The sequence below is a fragment of the Oryctolagus cuniculus genome, chromosome 18, assembly GCF_051225735.1.
Source record: "Oryctolagus cuniculus isolate XC-2025 breed Fujian yellow rabbit chromosome 18, ASM5122573v1, whole genome shotgun sequence".
Taxonomy (NCBI): domain Eukaryota; kingdom Metazoa; phylum Chordata; class Mammalia; order Lagomorpha; family Leporidae; genus Oryctolagus; species Oryctolagus cuniculus.
Window position 1 is genome coordinate 7,645,363 of NC_142884.1, and position 27,223 is coordinate 7,672,585.

At 45.2% G+C, this 27,223-nt stretch overlaps 1 protein-coding gene across 5 annotated transcripts; it reads left to right on the top strand.

Annotated features, from left to right (window-relative positions):
- The first annotated feature begins 338 nt into the window (after window positions 1-338).
- LOC100350537 (uncharacterized) lies at window positions 339-21,643 on the top strand. 5 transcript variants are annotated; one of them, XM_089320154.1, is made up of 6 exons: window positions 339-426; window positions 1,945-2,100; window positions 2,251-2,265; window positions 3,819-4,015; window positions 10,614-10,740; window positions 14,566-21,643. In XM_089320154.1, the coding sequence occupies exons 4-6, from the start codon at window positions 4,001-4,003 to the stop codon at window positions 16,419-16,421; spliced, it is 1,998 nt and encodes a 665-aa protein (XP_089176280.1). In that variant the 5' UTR covers window positions 339-426; window positions 1,945-2,100; window positions 2,251-2,265; window positions 3,819-4,000; the 3' UTR covers window positions 16,422-21,643. The 5 variants fall into 5 exon arrangements, with proteins under 5 accessions (XP_089176280.1, XP_089176281.1, XP_069919034.2 ...); XM_089320155.1 differs by lacking the exon at window positions 10,614-10,740; XM_070062933.2 differs by lacking the exon at window positions 2,251-2,265.
- Window positions 21,644-27,223: the final 5,580 nt, after the last annotated feature.

The following is a 27,223-nucleotide window of genomic DNA, read 5'->3' on the forward strand; positions in this document are numbered from 1 at the left end:
TGGTAAGTGGAACAGCTGGGACTCAAACAAGTGCCCATATGGGATGCCAGCACCCGAGCTGCTACACCCAGTGCCAACCTAAAAATAAATTTTAAGACATGTGTTTTTTGGGGGGCTGGCTGTATGGGGTAGTAGGTTAAGCATCTGCCTGAGGTGCCAGCATCCCATATGAGTGCTGGTTCGAGACCAGGATCCTGCACGCTCGTAGACAACTCCGGGGCTTTAAACCGCTCCAGCTAATCTCCGCCCCCACGGGAACCCTGCGGCGAGACCCGGGGCCCCACTGGAGCCTGCAGGAGCGCGGGAGGAGAGCGACGCGCAAGCCCCGCCCCGGCCCCGCCCACCGCGCTGGCCCCGCCCCGGCTGCGCGCGCAGTTCCCCCGGACCCGGAAGGGATCGCGTCTAGTGAAGGGCACTCCGGGGCGCGTGAGTTTCTCTGTTACCCTTAAAATGCGCGCCTCGCGGCCCCCCACGCCTCCCTCCCTGCGGAGTGGGGAGTCCCTGTAGACATTAGGGTCCCGCCGCCTTTGGGGTTAAAGTCGCTCGGAGGCCGGCTCTGCCCGCGTCTCCGTCCCTCGGGGCGGTGTAGACGCGTCCTCGTGCGCCGGTTGTCGATTTACAGTCCGTTGTTGGCCTCGTTTCCCCACCCCTAGCCACGAGCATTCCTTGGGCGCTCGGCAGCTCGGTCCAGGAGAGGGGGCGTCCTCCCCAGTCCTGGGGGGCGCGGGCCCCACCCCTCTCCTCAGCCGCTCCCTGTCCGCCCGCTGCCGCCCCTAAGCCTCCCCGGTCCCCGCGAGGTCCCAGGGCCTGGGTAAGGACACCCTGGTTCTTCGGGCCCGATTTCCACCCGGTGGAGAAAGCCCCTCCGCGGTCGGCCATCTTACGCCGCCCCCTCCCCTTCCCCAGGACTGTGCGGGCTGAGGGGGTCTGAGGAAAAAAAACTAGGAAAACTGAGGAAGAAAAGAGTGAGTTAGACCCTTAACCAGATAGTGAGGGACTGGCAGAGAGAGTGGGGAGAGAGAGTAGGGGAAGGGGGTCTAACAGTTTATCTGGCAGAGCAGAAATTGGGGAAGAAAGATAAGCACATTGGAGACAGGAGACAGGAGACAGCGTAGCGAGAGGCGAGGCAGGCTGCAAGGATGGAACAGGTGAAGGCAGAGAGGAGAAGGCCCGCAGTGAGGATCGGAAGCCCAGGGGGAGCCAGAAAGCAGCTAGGGAGTGGGGGGCCCGTGCACGACGATGAGGGCCGGAAGTAGCCAGTGAAGACAAGGAGAACGCGGCGCCCAGTGGGTGGGGGTGGCGAGGCTGTGAAATTCTGACGTCTGCCGTCATTGTCGGACACATTAAATGTGTGTTCGATGATACATGATTGAGAATGGCAAAAGCCCCACCCTGCAAGGCATGGGCACAAGTCTTGGCAGAGGATCGCTCCCCGTTGTGATTAGTGAGCCCAAGAGTGGTGATTTGTCTCTGGGTTGTGGGCCCCGTCTTCCCTTCGCGTGGCAGGGAGTAAAGTGTGGGGCTGTGAGATAACAGGGAAAACCAGTGTGTCCCCTCCTCACACTTAGTACACGCTGAGCACGACAGAGTACTTCACCTAGTTCATAGAATTCAGGGAAAGCGGTGAGCAGCCCGCCGGAAGAGCTGTCCTTGCCAATTAGCCAAACAGGTGGGTGGGACTAGGAAGCTTGATGTTCACCTGGTCTGGCAGAAGAGTAGGTGGCGGCTGCTATTTGCATATGGCCTCGGAGGTGAGGAAGTGTCTAGAGAATGAGCCAGGAACCCCCAGAATCTGACACTTTTCCCCTGTAGAGAGTGTCAGAATTGAGTTATTCTTGTGGGAGTGTGAGAAAAGCCGCCTACACAAGTCGCTGACCGGAGGTGAAGTATGGGGTGTAGAGTTGAGAGCGTGGACAACAGTTTGTTTTTTTCTGTCTCAAACAGTGAAAGGAAGAGTCACCTCCACCTGCGCCACCCACCCGTCTCCTCCCGTGTCAGCTGTCAGCTCAGTACTGACTGGCAATGACCCATCCTTGCAACTGGCTGTTGCCCACCCTGTGGTTGTGCACCGCTGTCAGCCCTCCTCACCGTCTCAGAACGGTGTGTATCCTTCCTCCACTGTGCCACTGTGGTTAACCCAGGGTTTTATTTTAGTGTACTGCAAAAGTGTATCGTGCATTAAACACACACGCACTGAATGAAGACTTTATTTTCTTTCCACTCTTCCATATTCGAAACAAAATTCTGCAGTAACTACATTTCTCTGTAAGTACCCTCTTCTGCGTTCCATTTAAGAGCCCAAAACTTGATTTTACTCTGTCTTTAATTCAGCCTCCTAACTCTGGTGTGAACCCAGTTGGGTTTCATATCCACCCTCTACTGCTGCTTTCCATCTCAGAGTAGCCAGTATTTTCCTGATTTCTAAATCCAGTGTGTAATACTCTGTCTTCATCCTTGTTCTGTCAGCAACATATGCAACACAGTTGCATACTCTCTCTTGTTTTCTCTTGGTTTCGAGGACATCCCATTCACTTTTAAAAATCGACTTGTTTGGATTTTCCTGTGACCCCTCTGGTTGGTTCTCACTTCCTCTCCTGCTGTCTGCTGAGTCCCACAGCTGAGTCCCTGAACCTTTTCTAGTTCTGCCACACCCTCTGACTTTGTCATCTCTGATCAAGGCCTTGACACCACTTGCTCCTCTTCATTTCCCCTGGAGTCCTCGCCCCTCAGGCAGAGGATCCCGGTCCAGTCGACGCCCAGTTGTTGCAGCTCTGCTGGGCCGTCTAACGTGCATCCCCACCTCTGCGTGTCCTCATGGGCCTCTCTGAGCTCCCCGGATTCATGCCTGCACCAGCCCTGCTGTTCTCAGGCAGTTGCGACCCTGTACTTTCTAGGGTTTCACCGAACATCACTGCCTGTATCTAATACATGTGATATTAGTACATGCTTTAATCTAAATAGAAAAAATTACATGTGTACACCAAATGGGTGAGGAAGTGGTTTTCAGAAGTCTTTTTGAGGTGTGGTAGTAAGATGTTAGAAGGCCCTGGTCCAACCTGCTGTGCACCCCGTTCCCTCTCTGACCTCCCTGCCTGCTTCGTCCTCTTCCTGATCCAACCTGCTGTGCCCCCGGTCCCTCTCTGACCTCCCTGCCTGCTTTGTCCTCTTCCCTCATTCCACTCCAGCCATGCAGCCCCCAGGGTCGCTCCTGCTTGGGGGCTTCCACTTTTGCTCTACCTCTGCCTAGGACTCTGCACCCTCAGCTGCAGGTGGCAAATGTCCTTCCTGGCCAGGTCTTTGTTCCAGTGTCATCTTCTCCATGGAGACTTCTGTGACCTCCCCCCCACCGCCTCATTAACATTCCAGCCACACCCACCCCCCACTTCTGCTCAGAACCAGAACTGGGGAGGTATGTTGGGCTTTTCCCTCTGAGTAGTGCTGCACCCTGGCTTCCCATTAGAGTGCAGCGGCATCTTGTGCCGCCTGGTAGCAGTAAATTTCCATTCACATAGTTTGGGACCCTGCCTTAAAATATTTAAAGTTGATTCCACTCTGTGACCGGCCTTGAGCGGGTTGGCTCTGTGTCCTGCATTCCTGAGGGGTTGAGGTCAGCCTGGGATCCACAGAGGTTTGGGGGTCTGTGCTCTGCATGGCGTTTGGTCAGGGTTTGGTATTGGAACTGGGCTGAGTCCAGCCCAGCTCCCCAGTGCTGAGCACATGTGTGGGCTTCACCTGGAGGAGAGTGGGTTCCGAAGAAATAGGAAAAGATTCATGCATTGGTTTGTGTGCAGAAGTTTGTTGTCCCTATGTTCCTGCAGGTGCAGTGGGCAGCAGAGGACCGTCTTCTACATGGTGAGGCCTTCCCTGTGCGTGTGGTTGTGGCCTGGCACGGAGTGTGTTAATTCTAAGCATCAAACAGCTAACCTTGACATTCAAGATTGACTTCCAAGGACTCTCGTGTTACCTGAAGAGGAGGAAGAGGGAAGAAAAGCAGTCAGGGATGGCTCTGACGCAGGTACTTGTGTTCTGGGTGAATTGTCCTGTCGCCCTCCTTTCTGACACACCAGGCATTGGGGCGGTGAATCTTCTCTGACCTGTTGGCTCACACACACCCACGCCTGCCCTGGTCCCTCTCATTTCCGCTTAGATTCCATCTCACTGTGAACTTGAAGATGCTCCACAGGGTGTGGGCATGGGGCACATGTGTCATTTTGTTGATCTTTACAAAATGTTCGTAATTGTTTTGTTGAACGTTTCTGTCCACCATATAATTCCTGTCTGTTGTTAATATTAATTATTTCCTTCCTTCTGCTCATGTTATTCTAGTCCTTTCTGTATCGAGGTGGAAGGTTAGGCTGTTGATTGGAGTTCATTCTTAACAGTTTTATTACCACTCACTTATCCTTTACCGCTTTCATTGAATCCCGTTAGCTTTAGTGTATTATATTTTTATTTCACTATTACTGCAGAAATTTTCTCAATTCTTTTTTTCCCCTACTTTGACCCACTGGTTATTTATTTATTTTTTAAAGATTTATTTATTTGAAAGGCAAAGTTACAGAAACAGAGAGAGAGAGAGAGAGAGAGAGAGAGAGAGGTGTTCCATCCACTGCTTTACTCCCCAAATGACCTCAATAGCTGGGGCTATGGCAGGCCAAAGCCAGGAGCCTGAAACTCCATCCATGTCACCTACGTGGGTGACAGGGCCCCAGGCACTTGGTCCATCTTCTGCTTTTGTCCCTGGCACATTATCACAGAGCTGGGTAAGAAGTAGATCATTCCAACTCGAATCAGTGCTTATGGGAGGCCAGCACTGCACCACAACACCATACCTGCATTGGTTATTTAAAAGTGAGTTGATTTCTACATACTTGTAGATCTTTTTTTGGCTTCTGCTAATGATTTCTATATTCTGTCACAATAAGTAAATATAGCGGCTGGTGCTGTGGTGTAGTGGGTAAAGCTGCCGCCTGCAGTGCCAGCTTCCCTTGTGGGTGCCAGTTCGAGTCCTGGCTGCTCCATTTCCGATCCAGCTCTCTGCTATGGCCTGGGAAAGCAGTAGAAGATGGCCCAACTTCTTGGGCCTCTGCACCCACATGGAAGACCTGGAAGAAGCGCCTGGCTCCTGGCTTCAGACTGGCCCAGCTCTGGCTGTTGGGGCCACTTGGGGAGCAAACCAGCTGATGGACGACCTCTCTCTCTCTGTCTCTCCTGCCTCTGCCTCTCTGTAACTCTGCCTTTCAAATAAATAAATCTTAAAAAAGTAAAGAGGTAAATATAGTGAACAACAAGAACACCCAGACCAAGACGTGCTCTGTGCCCTTGCTGATCAGTCTGGTCGTTCTGTTTGTAGCAGTGGGGTTTCTTACCATTAGTCTTACTGTGCGGCAGACTAGTTTTCCCTCTCATATTTTTAATGTTTCCTTTTTACATTGAGGAGTGCTAATGTCAGGTGTATACTTATACTTGTCATATCTTCATGGAAAATTGTCCCTTTTATCATTATACAGAACCCTTCTCTGGTGACAGTTTTATCTTTAAAGGTGTTTGTTTTTTTGTTTTTTTTTTTTTTTGTTGTTGTTGTTGTTGTTGTTTTGATACAAGGATAGCCAGCACTACTTTATTTAGACTTCCATTTGCATGGGATATCTTTTCCCATCTTTCTTTTTCTTTTTTTTTTTTATTTTTTGACAGGCAGAGTGGACAGTGAGAGAGAGAGACAGAGAGAAAGGTCTTCCTTTGCCGTTGGTTCACCCTCCAATGGCCGCCGTGGCCGGCGCACCTCGCTGATCCGATGGCAGGAGCCAGGAGCCAGGTGCTTCTCCTGGTCTCCCATGGGGTGCAGGGCCCAAGCACCTGGGCCATCCTCCACTGCACTCCCTGGCCACAGCAGAGAGCTGGCCTGGAAGAGGGGCAACCGGGACAGAATCCGGCGCCCCAGCCGGGACTAGAACCCGGTGTGCCGGCGCCGCTAGGTGGAGGATTAGCCTAGTGAGCCACGGCGCCGGCCATTTTCCCATCTTTCGAACAACTGAAATTCTACTCTTCTACATCTGAAACCATCCCCCCACCCCAGTCCATGTTACAATACAAATGACCTCTCTTCTTTTTTTTTTTTTAAAAAAAGATTTATTTATTTTCATCTTCTTGAAAGCGGGGGGGGGGGGGGGGGGTGGCGCAGTGGCGCAGTGGGTTAATGCCCTGGCCTGAAGCACCAGAATCCCATATGGGCGCCGATTCTAGTCCCGGCTACTTCTGTTCCAGTCTAGCTCTCTGCTGTGGCCTGGGAAAGCAGTAGAAGATGGCCCAAGTCCTTGGCCCCTGCACCCGTGTGGGAGACCTGGAGAAAGCTCCTGGCTCCTATCTTCGGATCGGCACAGCTCCGGCCGTTGTGGCCAGTTGGGGAGTGAACCATCCGACAGAAGACCTCTCTTTGCCTTTCCTCTCTCTGTGTAACTCTTGACTTTCAAATAAATAAATCTTTAAAAAAAAAAAAAAAAAAAGGGTGAAGAGAGGGAGGGGGAGAGAGAAAGAGAAAGAGAAGTGGTCTGCTGTCCACTGTTTGACTCCCCAGAAGCCTAGAGCTAGGACTGCATCAGGCCATTGTCTGCTGGCTCCCAGGGAACTGCATCCGAAGTGGGAGAGCCAGGATTTGAACTGGCCCTCCAGTGTGCGATGCAGGCATCCCAAGCAGCAGCTTAACCCTCTGCACTAACAGCACAGGCCCCACATTCCTTCTTTTTATACTGCATATGGACTTATTATTTTATTAAAAAGATTCTGTACTTGATTTCAAAGTGATGTACACACACCTGTGTTAAAATGTAACGAGTTCTGTATATACTTATATTTAACTTTACCTGCAAGTTTTATGTTTTTGTAAACTTTGGTTTTTCAGTTTATAATTTCATCTGAACCCGAATATCTGTGTAGAAGTTCTTGTAGGACAGGTGTAGTCATGATGTTCTCCCTCAAGTTTGGTTTATGGGGCAAAGTCTCAATTTCCTGAATTCTCCTTTTCTGAAGGACGTTTTTACCAGTGTTTATAGTGTTTTTAGTTGACATTTGGTTTCTGTCAGCACTCTGAATGTATCATATCAATCCCCTGTAGCCTGCATGTTTCTGCTGATAAATCTGATACTCCTGGGTCATAAGTCACTTTTCTCTTACTGTTGCCAAGACTGTTTTGTGTCTCACTTTTGATGCTTTGATTATGATGTGTCCTCTGTAGGTTTTAGATATATCCTGGGTGGATTCTTTAGCCTTTGACCTCTCCATGTGAGTTAATATATCTCCCTTTTGTCATGTTTTTTATTTTTGTGATTTAATTTGTTTCTTTGTATGGGCTATGTTTCCTTTTCTTCTTGTGGATCTGGTTGTCTTGGTTGATGGTTTGGCATTTCAGAAATCAGCCAGTTCTCCTAGTTTCTGGTTTCTGACTTCCTTAAGTGGGTCACTCGCCAGGGGTCCAGGCTTGAGGGATTTCAGACCTCTCATACCTTTTCTGGGCCTAGGTTCTCTTCAGTGTGTTGCTGTAACCTCCTGACTGAGCGAGTTTGCTGATGTCTATTCAGGGTGTCCCTGTTGCCTGCCTGCATGTTGGCCCATTCATGGAGTCTCAGTAGGTTGTGGCCTGCATCTCCATTTAGTGTTAACTGCAGACATTGATAATATCATGGCCCTCGCTCTCAGGGGCCCCTGACTCGGTACCCTGTCACTTTCAATGCATTAACAGGACAGAGACCAGTTCCTTAGGCAGTCAGTAAGAATAATGGATGGCTATTTTCTTGCCCTGGGGAAAATTGGGAATTGATGATTTCCACATCACGAAATTTTCCTACGAGGCAAATTGCCTTATATGGTTTCTAGATTTCTCACAAAGGCAATTTGATTCATGTATTCTTGCTAATTCTGTTTCTCCAAAAGATAGATAGAATTTGGGACTTTCTATTCCTCTGTCTTGCTGACAGTACTCCTTCAATAGTTTTATAATTTCATAGATCTGGGGATATCTTTTAATTTTGATGTCATGGTATATTTGCCAATGGAAACATCAGATATTCCTGAGAGAGAGAAATAGAGATAGATAGAGAGATAGAGAGATAGAGAGATAGAGAGATAGAGAGAGAGAGAGAGAGAGAGAGAGAGAGAGAGAAAGGTTAATGAGATCTACTAAAGGAGGAGGATTGTCTTCAGGATATTGTTGTTGGTTCCCACATTTAAATGACATTATTTTTGTAGCATTTAGCCAACTGTTTTAACAAATACAGTTCTTTTCTTTCTTCTTTCTCCCTCCTTTCTCATCTTTTCCCTCTTTACTGGCCCCTTATCAGGCATCCTGCACAGGGGTGAGTGGCTCTGGCCCTCGCCGGCCTCCTCTATGCCTCCTTAATTTAGAGGAAATGTACCCACTCTTTACTGCTGATCATGATGTTTGGAGAGATAATCTTACTTAATACCACGTTTGGCTGTTTATTTTTTAAGATTTTTATTTTATTTGTGAGGTAGAGTTACACAGAAAGAGAAAGGGAGAGACAGAGAGAAAGCTCTTTCATCCACTGGTTCATTCCCCAATGGCCTCACCAGCCAGAAGTAGGCTGATTGAAGCCAGGAGCCAACAGCTTCGTCCGGTTCTCCCACGCAGGTGCAGGTTCCCAAGTACTTGGGCCATCTTCTACTGTTTTCCCAGACCATAAGCAGAGAGCAGGATCAGAAGAGGAGTAGCTAGGACATGAACTGGTGCCCATATGTGATGCCAGTGCTGTAGGCAGAGGCTTTAGCTTACCATGCCACAGCACTGACCCTGATTATTTCTTTAAATTACCTTTTTGACCTGATTTTTAATTATTATTTCTTTCAGTATGTAGTGTTCCAATATATATTTCTTTGATCTTTTTTGTTAATGTTTATTATTTTAAATTTCCTGATCTTACATTATGATTTTTTAGTGAAATAAGCTAATGAACTCCATTGCAGTGTTGTTAACATCTTTTTTTTTTTTTTTTTTTGACAGGCAGAGTGGACAGTGAGAGAGAGAGACAGAGAGAAAGGTCTTTGCCGCTGGTTCACCCTCCAATGGCCGCCGCAGCTGGTGCGCTGCGGCCGGCGCACCGTGCTAATCCGATGGCAGGAGCCAGGTGCTTCTCCTGGTCTTCCATGGGGTGCAGGGCCCAAGGACTTGGGCCATCTTCTACTGCTTTCCCAGGCCACAGCAGAGAGCTGGCCTGGAAGAGGGGCAACCGGGACAGAATCCGGCACCCCGACTGGGACTAGAACCCGGTGTGCTGGCGCCGCAAGGCGGAAGATTAGCCTAGTGAGCCGCGGCACCTGCCGTTAACATCTAAATAACTAAATTAAAATGGATAAAATTCTATTTTTATTTTAAGTGTAGATCTTTAATAGACATTGTGTTCAAGTTTTAGTATTTATATTTTCATGATATACTATTTTTATTATTTTAAATTTATTTTCTTTATTTGAAAAGCAGAGAGAGAGAATGATCTTCCAGTTACTGGTTCATTCCCCAAATATGCACAACAGCCAGGCCAAAGCCAGGAGCCTGTAATTCCATCTTGGTCTCCTCTGTGGGTGGTGTAGACCCAAGCACTTGTACTGTACCCTCCCAGGGTGTGCCTTAGCAGGAAGCTAGATCAGAAGTGAAGGAACTGGAACGCTGATATGTGATGTGGGTGTCCCAAGCATCTTAACCACTGTTCCAAATGGTTGCCCCTCCCCTGTTGTACTCTTACTGCGCAGAATGCTTCTGTGACCCAGCTTAGGGGTGGGGTGGATATCTTTCTACACAAAGCAAGAAGTTCTGCATCGGACACCAGCTGGGTGTCCTCTAATTCACTTTGATTCTGGCACTATCTACAGAGATAATATCAGATCGCACCGGTTCAAGGGTCAATTCCACAAAAGTGCCCCCACTTCAAATGCCAGTGACTTGAAGTTCTGAATGACCAGCTCTGAGTGAGGCAGCTCAAGACCCCTTCCTCCTGTTTGAATAATCTGTTAGAATGGCTCACTAGAACTCAGAGAAACACTTTTATTTACCCTCACGGTTTATTGTGAAGGATACAGATGAACACTGAGATGGAAGAGATGCATAAGGTGAGGTGTGGGTGAGAGGTGCAGTGCTTCCTTCCATGTCCTCTGGCTGCTCCACCCTCCCAGAACCTCCATTTGTTCAGCTATCTGGGTGTTCCCTTGAATGCTGTCTGTGGAGTTTTGTGGAAGCTTCATCATGTATGCATGACTGCTTGTATCACTGACCATTGATGAGCAATCCAGATTTCAGCTCTTCTCCCCTCAGGGTGAAAGGGTACAACTGAGTGTCACAACCCCTCTAATCCTGCCTAGGTCTTTCTGGTGACAGCCCCCTCTTAAAGCTGTCAAGGAGCCTCCTGCTACCATAGATAGAAATTACAATCAGATTACAAGTGAGCTGTGTTAGAAATGTAGACAAAGACCAAACATGTATTTTATAATATCAGAGCTTGCCTCTGGCTTGCTTATTTTAATCAAGCTGATCTTTAGAGTTTCCTCCTCACTTTATATGAAGATTATAACCTTCCCCATAGCCCTTTAGTGAAATGTGTTTTTCATTTTAGGAACAGGTGACATTCAGGGACGTGACCATAGAATTCTCTCAGGAGGAGTGGGATTGCCTGGACCCTACTCAGAGAGCTTTGTACAGGGACGTGATGCTGGAGAACTACAGGACCCTGCTGTCCCTCGGTGAGGATGACCTCGCTCCGGAAGTCGGGATCCACCCTTGCGCATCTTTGCATTTTTTCTTGTGTACCTCTTACACATCCCTTTGTGATTTGATTAAAGCTGTATGGACTCAGAAAGAAAAGCTTCGCAAGGTGGCATCTGCACTTTAGTTGTCCCCTTTCTTCAGATGTTCTTTTCCCTTTATTACACATCCTTGTGTGATTCCAGGGCTGAAGGATATGTAAAGTTCCATGGCCAACCTTTAAAGTATTCAATTCTCTGTCTTTTATCCCTATGCTTTTGATTTAGTGGTTCTTGGATATTAAAGTGAACTATTTTTCTAGATTCATCTGTAATGTTCTGTCTCAAGTGAGCATAGTACTGAGATTCTAGAAAACCCCATAGCATATTATATTTCTTTGTTTTTATGAGTAGGGACCTCTCTTTTTGACCTGAATGTTATCTTCATTTTGGAGCAAAGGAAAGTGCCCTGGACTGTGGGGAGCCAAGTGAAAATGGCAAGAAAACCAAGCAGGTGGGAATGTGTCAAAGGTGTGATCGCAAGTCCCAGCTCAGATGGGCAGGCAGGAGACACCCCATTAAATACTGTTTGAGAAACTCTGAGAGTGCAGGGGGGTTGTGGGAAAACGAAAGTTGATATCCTGTCCTCTTGCCCTCCGGGAGTGCTACAGCTGGACCAGAGAACAAGAGTCTTTATCATGGTGTGACTTCTGTGAGCCCTGTGCTCCCTGGACTCAGTGGCGCAGGGACAGTTGTTTCAGAAGTGTCTCCACCCTCTACTCTCCTGGTTCTCAGTCAGGTTAGATCAGAACTCAGGCCTCGGCTGGCGCTGCGGCTCAATAGGCTAATCCTCCACCTAGCAGCGCTGGCACACCGGGTTCTAGTCCCGGTCGGGGCACTGGATTCTTTCCTGGTTGCCCCTCTTCCAGGCCAGCTCTCTGCTGTGGCCCGGGAAGGCAGTGGAGGATGGCCCAAGTGCTTGGGCCCTGCACCCCATGGGAGACCAGGAGAAGTACCTGGCTCCTGCCTTTGGATCCCCGCAGTGCGCCAGCCGCAGCGTGCCAGCCATGGCAGCCATTGCAGGGTGAACCAACGGCAAAGGAAGACCTTTCTCTCTGTCTCTCTCCCTGTCCACTCTGCCTGTCAAAAAAAGAAAAAAAGAAAAGAACTCAGGCCTCCATCACCATGCTGTGTGACATGATCCATCCATGTTCCATCACATGTCTAGGCGTGGAAAACCCAGCCTTCCAAGGAAGTGGGGAATGTCACCTGTTCCTTTGCACCCAAGACCCCAGTAGCCACCAGGAGCTATTGGAGCTCCTCTGCCTATTGAGGTTCCTCAGCCATTTCTTTTCAGTTTTGCTTCGATCCACATTTCTTGGTTGTGAGAGACTTCTGAGATTGCTCAGCAGAACTAGAAGGATAGGCAACAGGAAATTCCTCTTGGATCCTCATTCCTGGAGTGGATGCATACCTCAGTCTTTCAAGTTCTCTACATGGGGCCTGTGTGCAGAGCTGAGTCCTACGTCCAGATCCCACCAAGGCTGACACCGCATTTCATGGTTACCTCTTTTCTACTGCTCTTACTGTATGAGTGCAGGAAAACTTTGCTTCCTGATTTTGTATTCTCTTAAATTTGGGTGATTTTACTGTGAAATTTGCTTTTGATGTACACACTCCTGAGGTCTCACATTTGGTTTTTCTGCTGTATAGAAGTGGCGGCAGCCATGGATGTAGCAGTCAGTTTTCAGTTCTTTTTAGAATATACCCAGAAGTAGACTCAAGGGTTCATAGGATAATTCAGTTTCATATTACTTGAGGAAATGTCATACTTCATTTGCATAGCAGCTGCACAATTTTACATTCTCACCAATAGAGCACAAGTCTGATTTCTCCATATATCTGCCAATACTTACTTTCTGTTCTTTTTGACAGAAAATATATTAATATAAGGTGATATCTTACTGTGTTTATTATGTACATTTCTGTAGTGGTTACTGATTTGTTTTCTGTTTTTTCATATGCTTGTTGGTCATTTGTGCATCATCTCTCAAGACATACCTGTTAAGTGTCTTTGCCCATTTATTAGTTACTTGTTTTTTGTGTTGCTGTTGTTGAGATATAAGAGTTCTTTCTGTATTCTCATATTACTCTCTTAGCAAATAATATTATTTTCACTTTTTTTTTTTTTTTTGCCTTATCCATTGGCTTTCTTTTCACTCTGTTGATTATTTCCTTTGGTGCTTAGTTTTTTTAAATACTGATGTATTGGTCTATTTTTACTTTTATTGCCTGAATTTTTGATGTTATGTCCAAGAAAATCATCAAATTCAATGTCATAAAACATGGGTGACATGCTTTCTTCTTGGAATTTTATAGCTTTATGTCTTCCATGTAGGTCATGGATCTAATTTTTCCATATGATATAAAGTAAGGATCCACTTTCATTCTTCTGCATGTATCCATCCAATTTTTCTGGCACCATTTGTTGAAAAGAGTGACCTTTCCCTGTTAGATAGCCTTGGCACCTTTCTTGAAGATTATTTGATGATACATGTGAGGGTTTCTAAAATAATTTTTACTTATTTATTTTTATTTATTATTTTTATTTATTTATTTGAAAGGCAAACAGATCTCCCATCCACTGGCTTACTTCTCGAATGCCGACAACAGCAGGGGCTGGGCCAAGCCAAAGCCAAAAGCCAGGAACTCAGTCCACATCTCCCACATGTGGGTGACAGGGACCCAAGTACTTGAGCCATCACTGTTGCCTCTCAGGGTGCACACACATTAGCAGGAGCTGGAATCGGGAGCAAGTTAAGACTTGACTTAATTCATCCATTAGTCCTAATATCATTTTGTAGAATCTTTAGGGTGGTTTACATTCAAGATTATGTCATGCATGAACATAATTTTATTGCTACCTTTCCAATTTCATAGCTTTCATTTCTTTTTCTTATCTAGAATAAGGCTAAGATTCCAGTACTGTGTGGAATAGAAAGTGAAAGTGGGCTTCCATGCCTTTTTCCTGGTATTCAGTAAAATCTTACAATTTTTCAACATTGCATCTACTTTTTGGTCTGACATTTTTCTCTATGACCTTTATGCTATTATGATAGATTCCTTGTATTTCTAGTGTATTGAGTGTTGTATATACAATGAGTGTTTTGGTTATACTTCGTCTGAAACTAGGCTTCCAAATATTTCTATGTCTTTTATTTATACAAGATATCTCTCTGTCTCTGTCTCTGAGTCTCTGACTCTCTTTTTTTTTGTTTTGTTTTTTTTGTTTTTTGTTTTTTGACAGGCAGAGTGGACAGTGAGAGAGAGAGAGATAGAGAGAAAGGTCTTCCTTTGCCATTGGTTCACCCTCCAATGGCTGCCGCTGCTGGCACACTGCGGCCAGCGCACCATGCTGATCCAAAAGCAGGAGCCAGGTGCTTCTCCTGGTCTCCCATGGGGTGCAGGGCCCAAGCACTTGGGCCATCCTCCACTGCACTCCCTGTTCAGAGCAGAGAGCTGGCCTGGAAGAGGGGCAACCGGGACAGAATCCGGCACCCTGAACAGAACTAGAACTCAGTGTGCTGGCGATGCAGGGTGGAGGATTAGCTTATTGAGCCACGGTGCTGGCCCTCTCCTTCTCTTTCTGTAACTCTGACTTCCAAATAAGTAAATATAAATATATCTTTTTGAAAAGGTAATTAAGTGATTTCAAGTTTCATAATTGCTTAAAACATTACTTTTGGTGTAATATGTATTTCAACAGGATATACTTAATTATTATCTGAAATTAATCAGACATGTATGGTTCTTTGTATCTTGTAGATATCTTTTCTAAATATGTCACCAAGGAATTGCCACCAGAAAGGAATAGTAATTTAGAAGAAATATTCCAAACAGTGGTGTTAGAAGCACAGGAAAGCCATGAAATTGAAGAATTTCATCTCAGGGACATCCAGAAAAATGTACATGACTTTAAGTGTTATTGGACGAATGAGGAAAGACATCATAAAGGAGTGTGTATGACTCAAAAGGAACATCTCACTGATAGACAAAAGCAGTATGGTAGAAGGGCTACAGAAAAGAAGCATATTAAAAATCAACTTGGAACAAGGTTTCAGTTACATCTACCTGAATTGCAGCTGTTTCAAGCTGATGGAAAAATTTATGAATATAAGTGTGTTGTGCAGTCTATTAATAGTGGTTCCTTGGTTTTGCCCCACCTGAGAATTCCTCCCAGTGTCAAAACCCATATTTCTCATAAATTTGAAAATGATTTTATGGATTCTTTATTATTCACACAAGAACAGGAGGCACACATTAGTACAAAATCTTACAAAAAGAATGAATATGGCAAAACTTTTAATCGAGGCTCACACTTTATTGTAAATGAGTTAATCCATGCTGGAGAGAAACAATTTAAATGTGATATATGTGGCAAGGTCTTCAACCAAAAATCAAACCTTACAAGTCATCGGAGAATTCATACTGGAGAGAAACCCTACAAATGTAATGAATGTGGAAAGGTCTTCAATCATATTTCACACCTCGTACAACATCGGAGAATTCATACTGGAGAGAAACCCTACAAATGCAATGAATGTGGAAAGGTCTTTAGTCATAAATCATACCTTGCAAATCATCAGAGAATTCATACTGGAGAGAAACCTTACAAATGTAATGAATGTGGCAAAGTTTTCAATCAGATTTCACACCTTGCAAGTCATCGTAGAATTCACACTGGAGAGAAACCTTACAAATGTAATGAATGTGGAAAGGTGTTCCATCAGATTTCACACCTTGCACAACATCGGACAATTCATACTGGAGAGAAACCTTACAAGTGTAATGAATGTGGCAAAGTGTTTAGTCGCAATTCTTACCTTGCACAGCATGTGATAATTCACACTGGAGAGAAACCCTACAAATGTAATGAATGTGGCAAGGTCTTCAATCACGTTTCACACCTTGCACAACATCGGAGAATTCATACTGGAGAGAAACCTTATAAATGTCATGAGTGTGGCAATGTCTTCAGTCACAAGTCATCCCTAGCAAATCATCAAAAAATTCATACTGGAGAGAAGCCCTACAAATGTAACGAATGTGGAAAAGTGTTTAGTCGCAATTCGTATCTTTCAGAACATCTAATAATTCATACTGGAGCAAAGCCTTACAGATGTAATGAATGTGGCAAAGTCTTTAGTCGCAGTTCACACCTCACATGTCATCGTCGGATTCATACTGGAGAGAAACCTTACAAATGTGACGAGTGTGGCAAACTCTTCAGCCAGAATTCATATCTTGTGTGTCATCGAAGAATTCATACTGGAGAGAAACCTTACAAATGTGATAAATGTGGCAAAGTCTTCAGTCTGAATTCATCCCTAGCACATCATCAGAGAATTCATACTGGAGAGAAGCCCTACAAATGTAACGAATGTGGAAAAGTGTTTAGTCGCAATTCGTATCTTTCAGAACATCTAATAATTCATACTGGAGCAAAGCCTTACAGATGTAATGAATGTGGCAAAGTCTTCAGCCAGAATTCATATCTTGCATGTCATCACAGAATTCATACTGGAGAGAAACCTTACAAATGTGATAAATGTGGCAAAGTCTTCAGTCTGCATTCATCCCTAGCACATCATCAGAGAATTCATACTGGAGAGAAGCCTTAGAAATGTAATAGCTGTGTTAAGGTCTTCAGTCATAATTGACATTTGTACACTGGAGAATTCATGGTGGAGAGGAACCTTACAGATGTAATAAGTATGGCAAAGCTTTTAGTGTGTGTTCAGTCCTACCCCATTGTGAAATTCATATTGTGAAAATGGAAGGGTCTTCAATGAGAATTGATAACTTCAGAATCACTGGAGATTTTTTATTGGAAAGCTGATAAATGAGGCAAAGTCTTCAGTGTTCAAACCTTGCAAAACCATAGGAAAATTCCTACTGGAAAGAAGCTTTACATGTGTGTTATGGATGTGTGAAAGCTGTTAGTTTTTGTTGAAAGCTTACTATTAGTTAATCCATAGTGAAGAGAAACTTTGCCAATGTATTTTTTGTGACAAGGTCTTAAGGTGAAAGTCACATCAGTATTCACCTAAGAATTCATGTTAGAAGCTTCACAACTGTAATGAGAGTACAAAATCTTATTTTAGGAAAAGATTCACTTATTCAAAAGACAGACTTACAAAGAGGGAGAGACAGATCTTTGATCCACTGTTCCACTCCCCCAAAAGGCTTCAACAGCTGGGGCTGGGCCGGGCTGAAATCAGGAGCCAGGATATCCACCTGGGTCTCTCGCATGAGTGGTAGGGACCCAAGTACTTGGGCTGTCTGCTGCGCCCCCAGGTGTATTAGCAGGGAGGTGGATCAGAAGTGAAGCAGCTGAGACTCACAACTCGTGCTCATGGGATGCCAGGGTCATGGGCAGCAGCTTAATCTGCACAATGCCCAGAGTGTGGAGAATGTAAGTATCCATTCAGGCCTCACTAGACAGATACTCCATTCTGGAGAGAAATCATACAAAGCTTGTGTCTGTAGAAAATCGTCTCGGTACTCGCATCTCAGTAACCATTGGGTAATCCATACTGGAGAGAAACCATAGAAATGTAATGAATGTGACAGAGCATTCTCACACAGTCCGTACTGTGCACATTATCAGATAATTCACACTGGAGAGACCTTGCAGATAAGTCTGGCATGCCATTGTGAGTCCAAGCATTAACCAACATCACAGAAGCTGTATTGAAGAGTTGTGTAACTAATATGTGTGTCCAAGACGTCCACACCCAGAAACTCACTAAGCACCAAACAGCACATCTCTAATGAAACCATAGGAATGTAATTTGCATACTGAGTATGTTGTCTAGCATCCAAACTGTAGAGCAGCATTCAAACCAGAGAGCAACCTTACAAGTGTAATGAGTATAAGAAGTATTTTTAATCAAAACATTTATGATTTTGTTGTCATGAGAGGATTTATCAAGGAGAAAAATCAGACAAAAATAATGACCCTGGAGTCATGAGAGGATTTATCAAGGAGAGAAACCAGACAAAAATGATAAACCTGGAATGTTCACTAGTCAAAGTGCGTCCCCAGGATTCACCAAAGAATTCATACTCTAAAGGACCCTTATAAATGTAGTGATACGGTAAATTAGCCAACTCTGACAATACATTCCACATCAGAATTCATAAAGTGAGTACATTGTAATTGTTCAAGACTAACTTTTGATGTCATACATTGCAGAATAATTGCAAGTCAGAATATGTTAGGAATTAAGTTAAAATGTCAGAGGTGCAAAGATACTTGGAAACTAAATCCTCAGGTTTTAAAACATTCCTTTTTTTGAGGTTTCTTGGAAAGTTTTTTAGTATTTTCTCCTTTTAAAATGAAATTAGAAATCTGATGTTATGCCTTCCTTTCATGTCTTGTGGTGTATAGGAAAGAAGGAAAAAGGCCATAATTATGCTTCTGGGTGGTGTGTGCCTAACCTGGGGTCACTTAGACCAAGGACAAGGAAAGGGGCTTAGGAGGGGGTTCTATGCTCACCCTCACAGAACCGAACAGCACACAGAACACTGAGGGGCCTACTTGCCGAAATCCAAGGGGGAGTCCGACACGCTGTCTCTTTCTCAGTCACGTTGGCATGCCAGATGGTGCTGTGGATTCGTTCCTGAGAGGAGGAGCGTGGTGGGGGCAAGAAGCGCAGAGTCACCACACAGACCCTGGGAGTCAGGTGAAAGTGGGCCAGAGGGGAGCAGCCTGCAGACTTATTTATTTCAGTTGGTACAACAGCTTATATAGCCAAGACAGCCAATCAGGTCAAGGGGTGGTTTATGCCCTAACCAATCACAGCCTGTTGCCAGGCAGGCTCCATTTGCCATGTGATTTCCAAAGCCATCCAATCTCAGCCTGTTCCAGGCAGGCTCCGTTTGCCAGGTGGGTTTCAAAGCCATACCTGAGTAACTGATGTTCCCTTGCCAGTGGCCATCTTGGTATGGCCTTCTCATTCCACCACAGGTGAGGAAAGTTCTTATTGCTGTTCCTGGATAAAAAGAATACTGCCTTTTACATTTTAATATCTGTATTTGAGAACATTTGCAAGGGGCTGAGAATAATGCTAATACTATGATGTCAGTCATCCTGCTTATTGCATTCAGTTTGCCATTTTCCCAACAGGGATTTAGGTAAGGAGTGCTCTGCCACTTGCCTGTAAAATTGTTAGAAAGGTCTTCCGTTTCCATTGGTTCACCCCCCAATGGCCGCTGCGGCTGGTGCACCATGCTGATCCAAAGCCGGGAGCCAGGTGCTTCTCCTGGTCTCCCATGTGGGTGCAGGGCCCAAACACTTGGGCCATCCTCCACTGCACTCCCGGGCCACAGCAGAGAGCTGCACTGGAAGAGGAGCAACCGGGACAGAATCTGGTACCCCTACGGGGACTAGAACCTGGTGTACCAGCGCTGCAGGCAGAAGATTAGCCTATTGAGCCACGGCGCAAGCAAGTGATATGTTCTTAAGGGTTGATTATGTGGTTGAAATACAAGTGAAATGGTGGTCACCTATATTGAATAGCAAAAGCTAATGTATAACAAGATTGATGAAAAATTAGCCTTGTTTTTGAAATTTAAGAGAGAATGGTTACAGGAGAGTAGCATTTAATCAACTGCAAAGTATGCTCTTGATCAGGAATCATATTCAACTGCTAGCATTGTATTTCCTACTGCTTTATTCAGATTATGAGGTCTTAATAAAATTTAATCTTTTTTCATAGCCAATTGAATCATGTTCTTCCTTAAAACCAACATAGTTTGTCCCACTTCACTAGGATGTTTCATGGTGGATACTGATAATGCCACCATTAGGTTCATGTGATTTTTGAAGGATCTATTGTAATGGTTTCCCATAGTGGAACCAAGCAACATATAATTTGGAAAACATATGATCAAGTCTTGCCCTTGAGTTATTCTCTCCATGTTTGCCAAAGGTTAAATATATGGGTATAATGGAAAATCTAATAGAAATGTAGTTTCAAACTCTGAGATCTACAACAGTGTTGATGAACATGCTTTGTATTTATTTCTAAATGCCTTTCTCTGGTACACCATTAAAAACACATGAAATCCACCTTATTTTACATACAGTAAAGTAAATGTGGGGATTAAGGACAAAAATATTTCTTTTTCATCCTTGAAGTATTTGATGAAATAATTTGAGGGGTTGGCGCTTTGGTGTAACAGGTAAAGCCGCTGCCTGTAGTGCCAGCATCACATATAGGTGCCTGTTCAAGTCCTGGCTGCTCCATTTTCAGTCCAGCTCTCTGGTATGGCTTGGGAAAGCAATAAAATATGGCCCTAAGTCCTCCTTGGGCTGCTGCACCAGTTTGGGAGACGCTGAAGAAGCTCCTGGTTCCTGGCTTTGGATCGGCCCAACTCCAGCCATTGCAGCCATTTGGTGAGCAAACCAGTGGATGGAAGACATCTATCTGCCTCTCTCTAACTGCCTTTTGAATAAATAAATAATTTGAAAAGATATGAATTTCCTCATGAGAATGGATGTACAAGATGGGATCTTTGTTCCAAATCTAGAAACTTAATAGGTTAATCCACATAACATTTTTGATAATTTTTACTGGTGACCACAGGAACTGAATTGAACAATAACCAAAAGTTTTGTTTGTGATGTTGTATACTGGTGTTGTATACTGAAAGTGTTTAGTGAGTGTTTATTACGTAAAAAGGCTTTCCGAGGAAAGAGTGTCGCTCCCCCTCTTCGTGGAGGAGCAACACAGGACCCTGCGCTGTTCTCTCATCTGCTCGGCCCTCCCCGGGTTTGCTGCTGGTTCTTCCCGGGTTGGCTACTATCCCTTCCACCTCCGTGGAAGGGCAGTTCCCCCTGGCCACATTCCCCACTTCCGCAGGGGAGCGGCACACCGCTGGTCGGCTTTCTCGGGGGCTGCACAGGTGTTCCCTTAGATGTTCCCCTTAGATGTTCCTGGTGCATGCCGTCTCTCTCCTCCTTTATAGTCTTCCTCCGCCAATCCTAACTCGGCTGCCCACACGCCGAGTACGCTGCTCTCCAATCAGGAGCAAGTCCTACAGTTTATTGGTTGAACTGGAGGCAGCTGTGCGGAAGCTGTTTACTTCTCTCCCAGCGCCATATTGTGGGAGAGCAGATGCATAGAATAAGTCTTAATTCCAGTAACTCAGTCCAGTCCGGGCTGCTCCCCACAAAAGAGTACTTTCTAAACTGGTCTAGTAATGGCATGAGAGCAGGAAAGCTGACTGGCTTATGTCACTGTGGTGACAATGTGGGACTGGAGTGCAGGGATCCAGATTTTTTTTTCCAGGTGTGTTTTTATCTTCCAGTTGCTGCCAAAGAATTTATTGTCCTTGACTCAGTGGTGAGAATACAAAGAGGAAGAAATGAGACTTAAAAGTCAATAATTAAACAAAACGTGGAGTTCAGCTCCACAGTACAACTGAGAATGTTTTACTCTTTATACTTTTGACTTTGGTTAGGGAAGAGTACAATTTTCTTCATGCTTATAGTTTGTCAAAAGCTGGGGCCAGCGCTGTGGTGTAGCAGGTAAAGTTGCTACTGCCTGCAGTGCTGGCATCCCATATGGGCCCTGGTTCCAGTCTCAGCTGCTCCACTCCAATCCAACTCTGCTGTGGCCTGGGAGAGCAGTAGAAGATGGTCCAAGTCATTGGGCCCTTGCACCCGCATGGGAGACCCGGAAGAAGCTCCTGGCTCCTGGCTTCATATCAGCACAGCTCCAGCTCTTGCAGCCAATTGGGGAGTGAACCAGCAGGTGGAAGACTGACCAACCTCTCTGCCTTCTCTCTCTAACTCTAAGTCTGACTTTCAAATAAATAAATCTTTAAAAAAAAAGTTTGTCATATTCCCTTTCTTCTGCACACTGGCTTCCATCTCCCAATACAATTGTTGAACACATTTTTGAGATACTGCTTTCAGGAGTTGCATTAAAACACAGAAATGACTGTGAGATAATCAATTTTATAAGTTTTACTGGAAGAGCATTTTACAAATGGGATAAAAAATTTCAGGGCTCAGTGCTGTGGTGCAGAAGGTTAAGCCTCTGTTTGCAGTGCCAGCATTTCATGTGGGCACTGGTTTGAGTCTCAGATGCTCCACTTCTGATCCAGCTCCCTGCTAATATGCGTGGGAAAGCAGCTGAAAATGGCGTAAGTACTTGTGCCCCTGCACCCATGTGGGAGACTGGAATGAAACTCTTGGATTCAGCGTGGCCCATTTGGGTAGTGAACCAGACCAAAGCCAAGAACCCAGAACTCAATCCAGGTCTCCCATGTGGGTGTCAAGGAGCCGAGTGCTTGAGTCATCACCTGCTGCTTGCCAGGATCTGCATTTGCAGGAAGCTGGAATAGGAGGCAGAGCCAGGACTTGAGCCCAGGCAGTCTCATGGGGTGTGGGCATCTGAAGCAGTGTCTTCTCTGCCCAATGCCCACCCTGAATCTCTGTTTACATTATTATTCTGATCAGAGTTTGTGCTTCTCTGTGTGTATCCATTACTTTAGAGCATCCAGTTTATGTATTGTTCAGGGTAGGTCTTCTGGTTCTTTTTATTTTTGAGATATCGTAATTTCTCTTCACATTTTTATTTATATAATTTCTGTGTTTTTTTAAGTCCAGGTACCATTTTGCCAACTTTTTATTTTCTGCACTTTGTATATTGCTTTTCTATTTTCTGTTTTACTTATTTATCCTCCAACCTTTATTATCTCCTTTCTGTCATGTTTGGGCTTATTTTCTTGTTTTTCTGGTCTTTAATGTAAAATTAGATTATTTGAGAACTTTTTAAAAAATGTACTTGTTTACCTCTGTAATCTTCCCCCTTATTACTGCTTTTTGCTCTGTTTGACAATTATACTATATGCATCTTTATCTTAATTATTTTGACATTTTTTCAGACTTCCTTTTGACTCCCACCCCCAGTTTTTTTTTAACTTTTTAGAAATATATTTTTATTTTATTTGAAAGGCAAAGAAATAGAGTCAGACATCTTCAATCTGCTGGTTCATTCCTTAAATGCCCAAATTGGCAAGACTAGGCTAGGCTGAATCCAGGAGCCTGAAAGTCAATCTGGGTCTCCCATGTGGATGGCAGAGACTTGGGACTTGAGCCATTATCTGTTGACTTCCCAGGGTGTGCATTAGTAGGAAGCCAGATTGGAAGCAGAGCCAGAACTTGAACCAGGCACTTGATATTGGGTGCAGATGTCCAAAACAGCATCTTAACAGCTGTGCCTAACACGCCCTTGACTTCTTCTTTGATCTAATGATTTTCATGAAATTTAATTTCCACATACTTGTGAATTTTACCATTTTCTTACTATTATTAACCTCTAGTTTCATCCTATTGTGGCTGGAAACGGTATTTGGGTTGAGTTCAGTCTTCAATTTAAGACCTGTTTTGTGATCTAACATTTGGCCTATATTGGAGATTGTGCTGTGTGTGCTTGAGAAGAATGTAGATTTTCTACTCTGGTGTGGGAAGGTGTATGTTAAGCCTATCTTGTCTGCAGTGTTGTTTGTTCTGCTGTTTGCACATTGACTTTCTGTCTGGAAAGTCTACAGAAAGTGGGGTATTGAAGTTTCTTGCTGCTATTTTACTGCTGTCTCTTCAGATCTGCCTATATTTGGCTTTATCTACCCCTGGTGTTGGGTGCATATGTATATTTCTATGCTTTATCTTCCTGTTTGAGTTGACATGTTTATCACTATTTCATAAACTTGTTGTGTCTTATAACAACTTAGAGTTAAGGTCTGTTTTGTATGACACAAATACAGCAATCTCTGCTCTATTTTAGTTACCATTGGCATGGAATTTATTTCTCCATCTCTCACTTTGTCTATGTTTGTGCTTATATGTAAAGTATCTTTTGGATGCCATATAGTCGTATCTTTTTGTTTTTGCTTTCTTTTACTTTCAGTTCAGGAGCTTAATTCATTTATATGCAATGTAATTATTAATAGATAAACTCTTACTATTTATATATGGGTAATTGTATCCTCTGTGTTTTGTGTATATATGAAGATAATTCGAAAAGCTCATCGGAAATGTGTGTTAAGAAAAAACTATTGTGGCACAGCAGGTTAATGCCCTGACCTGAAGCACTGGAATCCCATATGGGCACCAGTTCTAGTCCCAGCTGCTCCTCTTCCAATCCAGCTCTCTGCTATGGCCTGGAAAAACAGTAGAAGATGGTCCAAGTCCTTGGGCCCCTGCACCACCATGGGAGACCCAGAAGAAGCTCCTGACTCCTGGCTTCGGATCAGTGCAGCTCTGGCCATTGTGGCCAATTGGTGAGTGAACCAGCGGATAGAAGACCTCTCTGTCTTCTTCTTCTTCTTCTTCTCCTTCTTCTCTGTGTAACTCTGACTTTCAACTAAATAAATAAATCTTTTAAAAAAAAGAAAGAAAAAAAACTATTAACAGATTTTCTTTTTTGTACCAAAACTAATTTAATTGCATCTATTCATGAACTTCCTAAAGGGCTCTGGTGTCTAAAAACAAGTACAAGCATGTGCAAAATCCAGCACAAGTAAATGGAAAATAAGTGAACTTGGAACTTTTATTTTAAACTGTCTATGTGGAATTTTTCACACTGATCTAGTTGGCCTGTAAGTTATTCAACAACTGTCAAAGGATATGCCATTGGCCACACTGAATCCAGGAACAACTGTGCATGCGAAATCTCTGAGGAAATGTTTCAGCCTGAACGTTGTGTGGAGGATGTTCCGTTGTGCGGAGGACATGTTCACAATGAAGTGTCAAGGCACTGGCAAGAGTCAGGAGCCTGAGAACCAGCTCTGTGCACTTTCAACCACATCCACTGAAGCAAATTATGACAAAGAGAAAGAAAAGAGAGAGTCCCTGGGATCTCAAGTATGGTCTGGGATAAGGAGATAATGCCTATTTTCAGATCAGTGGACCACCTTCTGTCACATCCCAGATGCTGACACTCACATTCAGAGTGCAAGGAAACAAATACACAATGGAATGCTACTCAGCCATAAAAGCAATGAAATCCTATCTTTAGCAACAAAATGGGTGCAACAGGAGACCATTATACTTAGTGAAATAAGCCAGTCTTATAAAGACAAATATCTTATGTTTTCTCTGATATCTGGTAATTAATATAGGGTAAAAAACAACCTACAAGAAGTAAACTGATATCTTATGATTTAATTACTGTTTTTAGCCCTTGTCTGTACCCCTGTGCAACAGTGATCTTTTTTTTTTTTTTTTTTGACAGAGTGGACAGTGAGAGAGACAGAGAGAAAGGTCTTCCTATTGCCGTTGGTTCACCCTCCAATGGCCGCTCTGGCCAGCGCACCGCGCTGATCCGAAGGCAGGAGCCAGGTGCTTCTCCTGGTCTCCCATGGGGTGCAGGGCCCAAGCACTTGGGCCATCCTCCATTGCACTCCCTGGCCACAGCAGAGAGCTGGCCTGGAAGAGGGGCAACCGGGACATAATCCGGCGCCCCAACCAAGACTAGAACCCGGTGTGCTGGCACCACAAGGCAGAGGATTAGCCTAGTGAGCCACGGCACCGGCCTGAGTGTTTTAGATCATAGTTTCAGGCCAGAGTCTCATGGGGCAGGAGAAGTGGGGGGAGGTGGTGTGCTTTCTCAAGATGGAGTCTCAGGCGCTCCAAAATGGAGTCCCTACTGTCAGGGTGTTACTCCACATTGATTACTCCTCAGCGTTTGCTGTTTTCTTTTGGAATACCATTTTACTTACACGAAACCATCACAAATGGTAACAAGTGCTACTAGTTTAGAAGTTTTTTTAATTTTTAACAATTAAGTTTTTCCACTGCTACAAATTATTTTCTCATAATACCATAGGCAGAGCTCCAAACCTGGAGTTAACATAACTTGAGTGATTATTTAATGTTTCATCTAAAACATTGCCTTTGTAATTAAGCTTCCTAATTAGCTGATATTAACGATAGTGCCCTGGCTCACAGGTGGAGCCAAGATAATTACAAGAACTCCTCATGGGCAGAAGCTGTGGTCAAAGAAGAAATGGAGATTTGAACTATGAGAGGGATTTCCCGTGCTATTTCTGGCCTTGAAGATGGGGTACACGTGGGTACAAGAAGACGCCATATGGAGGAAATGAATTCTACCGACACCCTTGAGAACATGGTGAAGTCACACTGGAGCAGGGGGGCCCTAACCCAAAATGATGGGAGGCCTCGAAAAACAGCAGGGTCGGGCTCTGGCGGTGCGCAGAGGGAGAAGGTCGCGCAATGACTGCGGTACTGCGGCGACAAGAAGGAGCGAGCTAGGAGAGCAGCCCAGACCAGGTCTCCCTCTGCAGCTCCCAGAGACAGCACCACGACTACACCGTGACACCAGGGCCCCCAGCTCTGTGCGACCGTGCACCTAGCCCAGGAAGTCTGCGGAACTCTGCTCCGGATGGCCCAGGTTGTACCTCCTCCCCACACTTGGGAGGACAGGGAGATGCAGAGGGCACTGGCTTCCTTGGCCCCCGCCGCAGGAAGAACCGAGGAGCCAGCAGCTCTCACCTGGAGGAGGTTAGTTCTCCTCCCCAGTCTGCAGGGGGCGCCCCCGCAGGAAACACCCGCCAGGACTGGGGACGGTGGCGCAGCAGGTGGAGCCGGCGCTCAGGAAACCGGCATCCTGTATCCCAGTGCCCGTTCAAGTGCTAGCATCTTTGCCAATGCGTCTTGGGGGGCAGCAGAGGGTGGCCCAAGTGCCTGGGCCCCTGCACCCATGTGGGAGGCCCACGTGGAGGCCCAGGCCCAATCCTGGCTGTTGCAGATATTTGGGGAGTGGACTAGCTCATAGCTCTCTTTCTTGTTCTGCTCTACAAGTAAATCAGCATTTAAAAAATAAGTAATCTCAGGGGCCGGCGCTGTGGCATAGCGGGTAAAGCCACCGCCTGCAGTGCTGGCAATCCATATGGGTGCCGGTTCGAGACCTGGCTGCTCCACTTCCGATCCAGCTCTCTGCTGGGACCTGGGAAAGCAGTAGATGATGGCCCAGGTCCTTGGGCCCCTACACCTGCGTGGAAGCTCCTGGCTTCCGCCTTTGGATTGGTGCAACTCTGGTTGTTGCAGCCAATTGGGGAGTGAGCCAGTGGATGGAAGACCTCTCTCTGCCTCTCCTTCTCTCTCTGTGTAACTCTGACTTTCAAATAATAAATAAATCTTTAAAAAAAAATAAGTAATCTTTTAGAACGGTTTAAACACCTATTTTTGTTTGACACCCACCAATGCTGCTACAGCACCAGCGTTGTGGCTGGGCTGAGACTCCGTGGAGAAGGCACCCAACGGGGCCCTGCCCCCACGAGAAGGCGCGGTGGTCTCCAGAACAGCGTGGCCCCCCTTTCTCCGCGAGAAACCCCTAAAGCAGGATCTGCTGGGGAGGACGATGGTAGCAGGCAGACAGCTGCGGCT

Coding starts and splice junctions, on each gene's coding strand:
- LOC100350537 (XM_089320154.1), top strand. Junction 10,741..14,565: donor CAGGACCCTGCTGTCCCTCG/GTGAGGATGACC, acceptor TGTATCTTGTAG/ATATCTTTTCTAAATATGTC.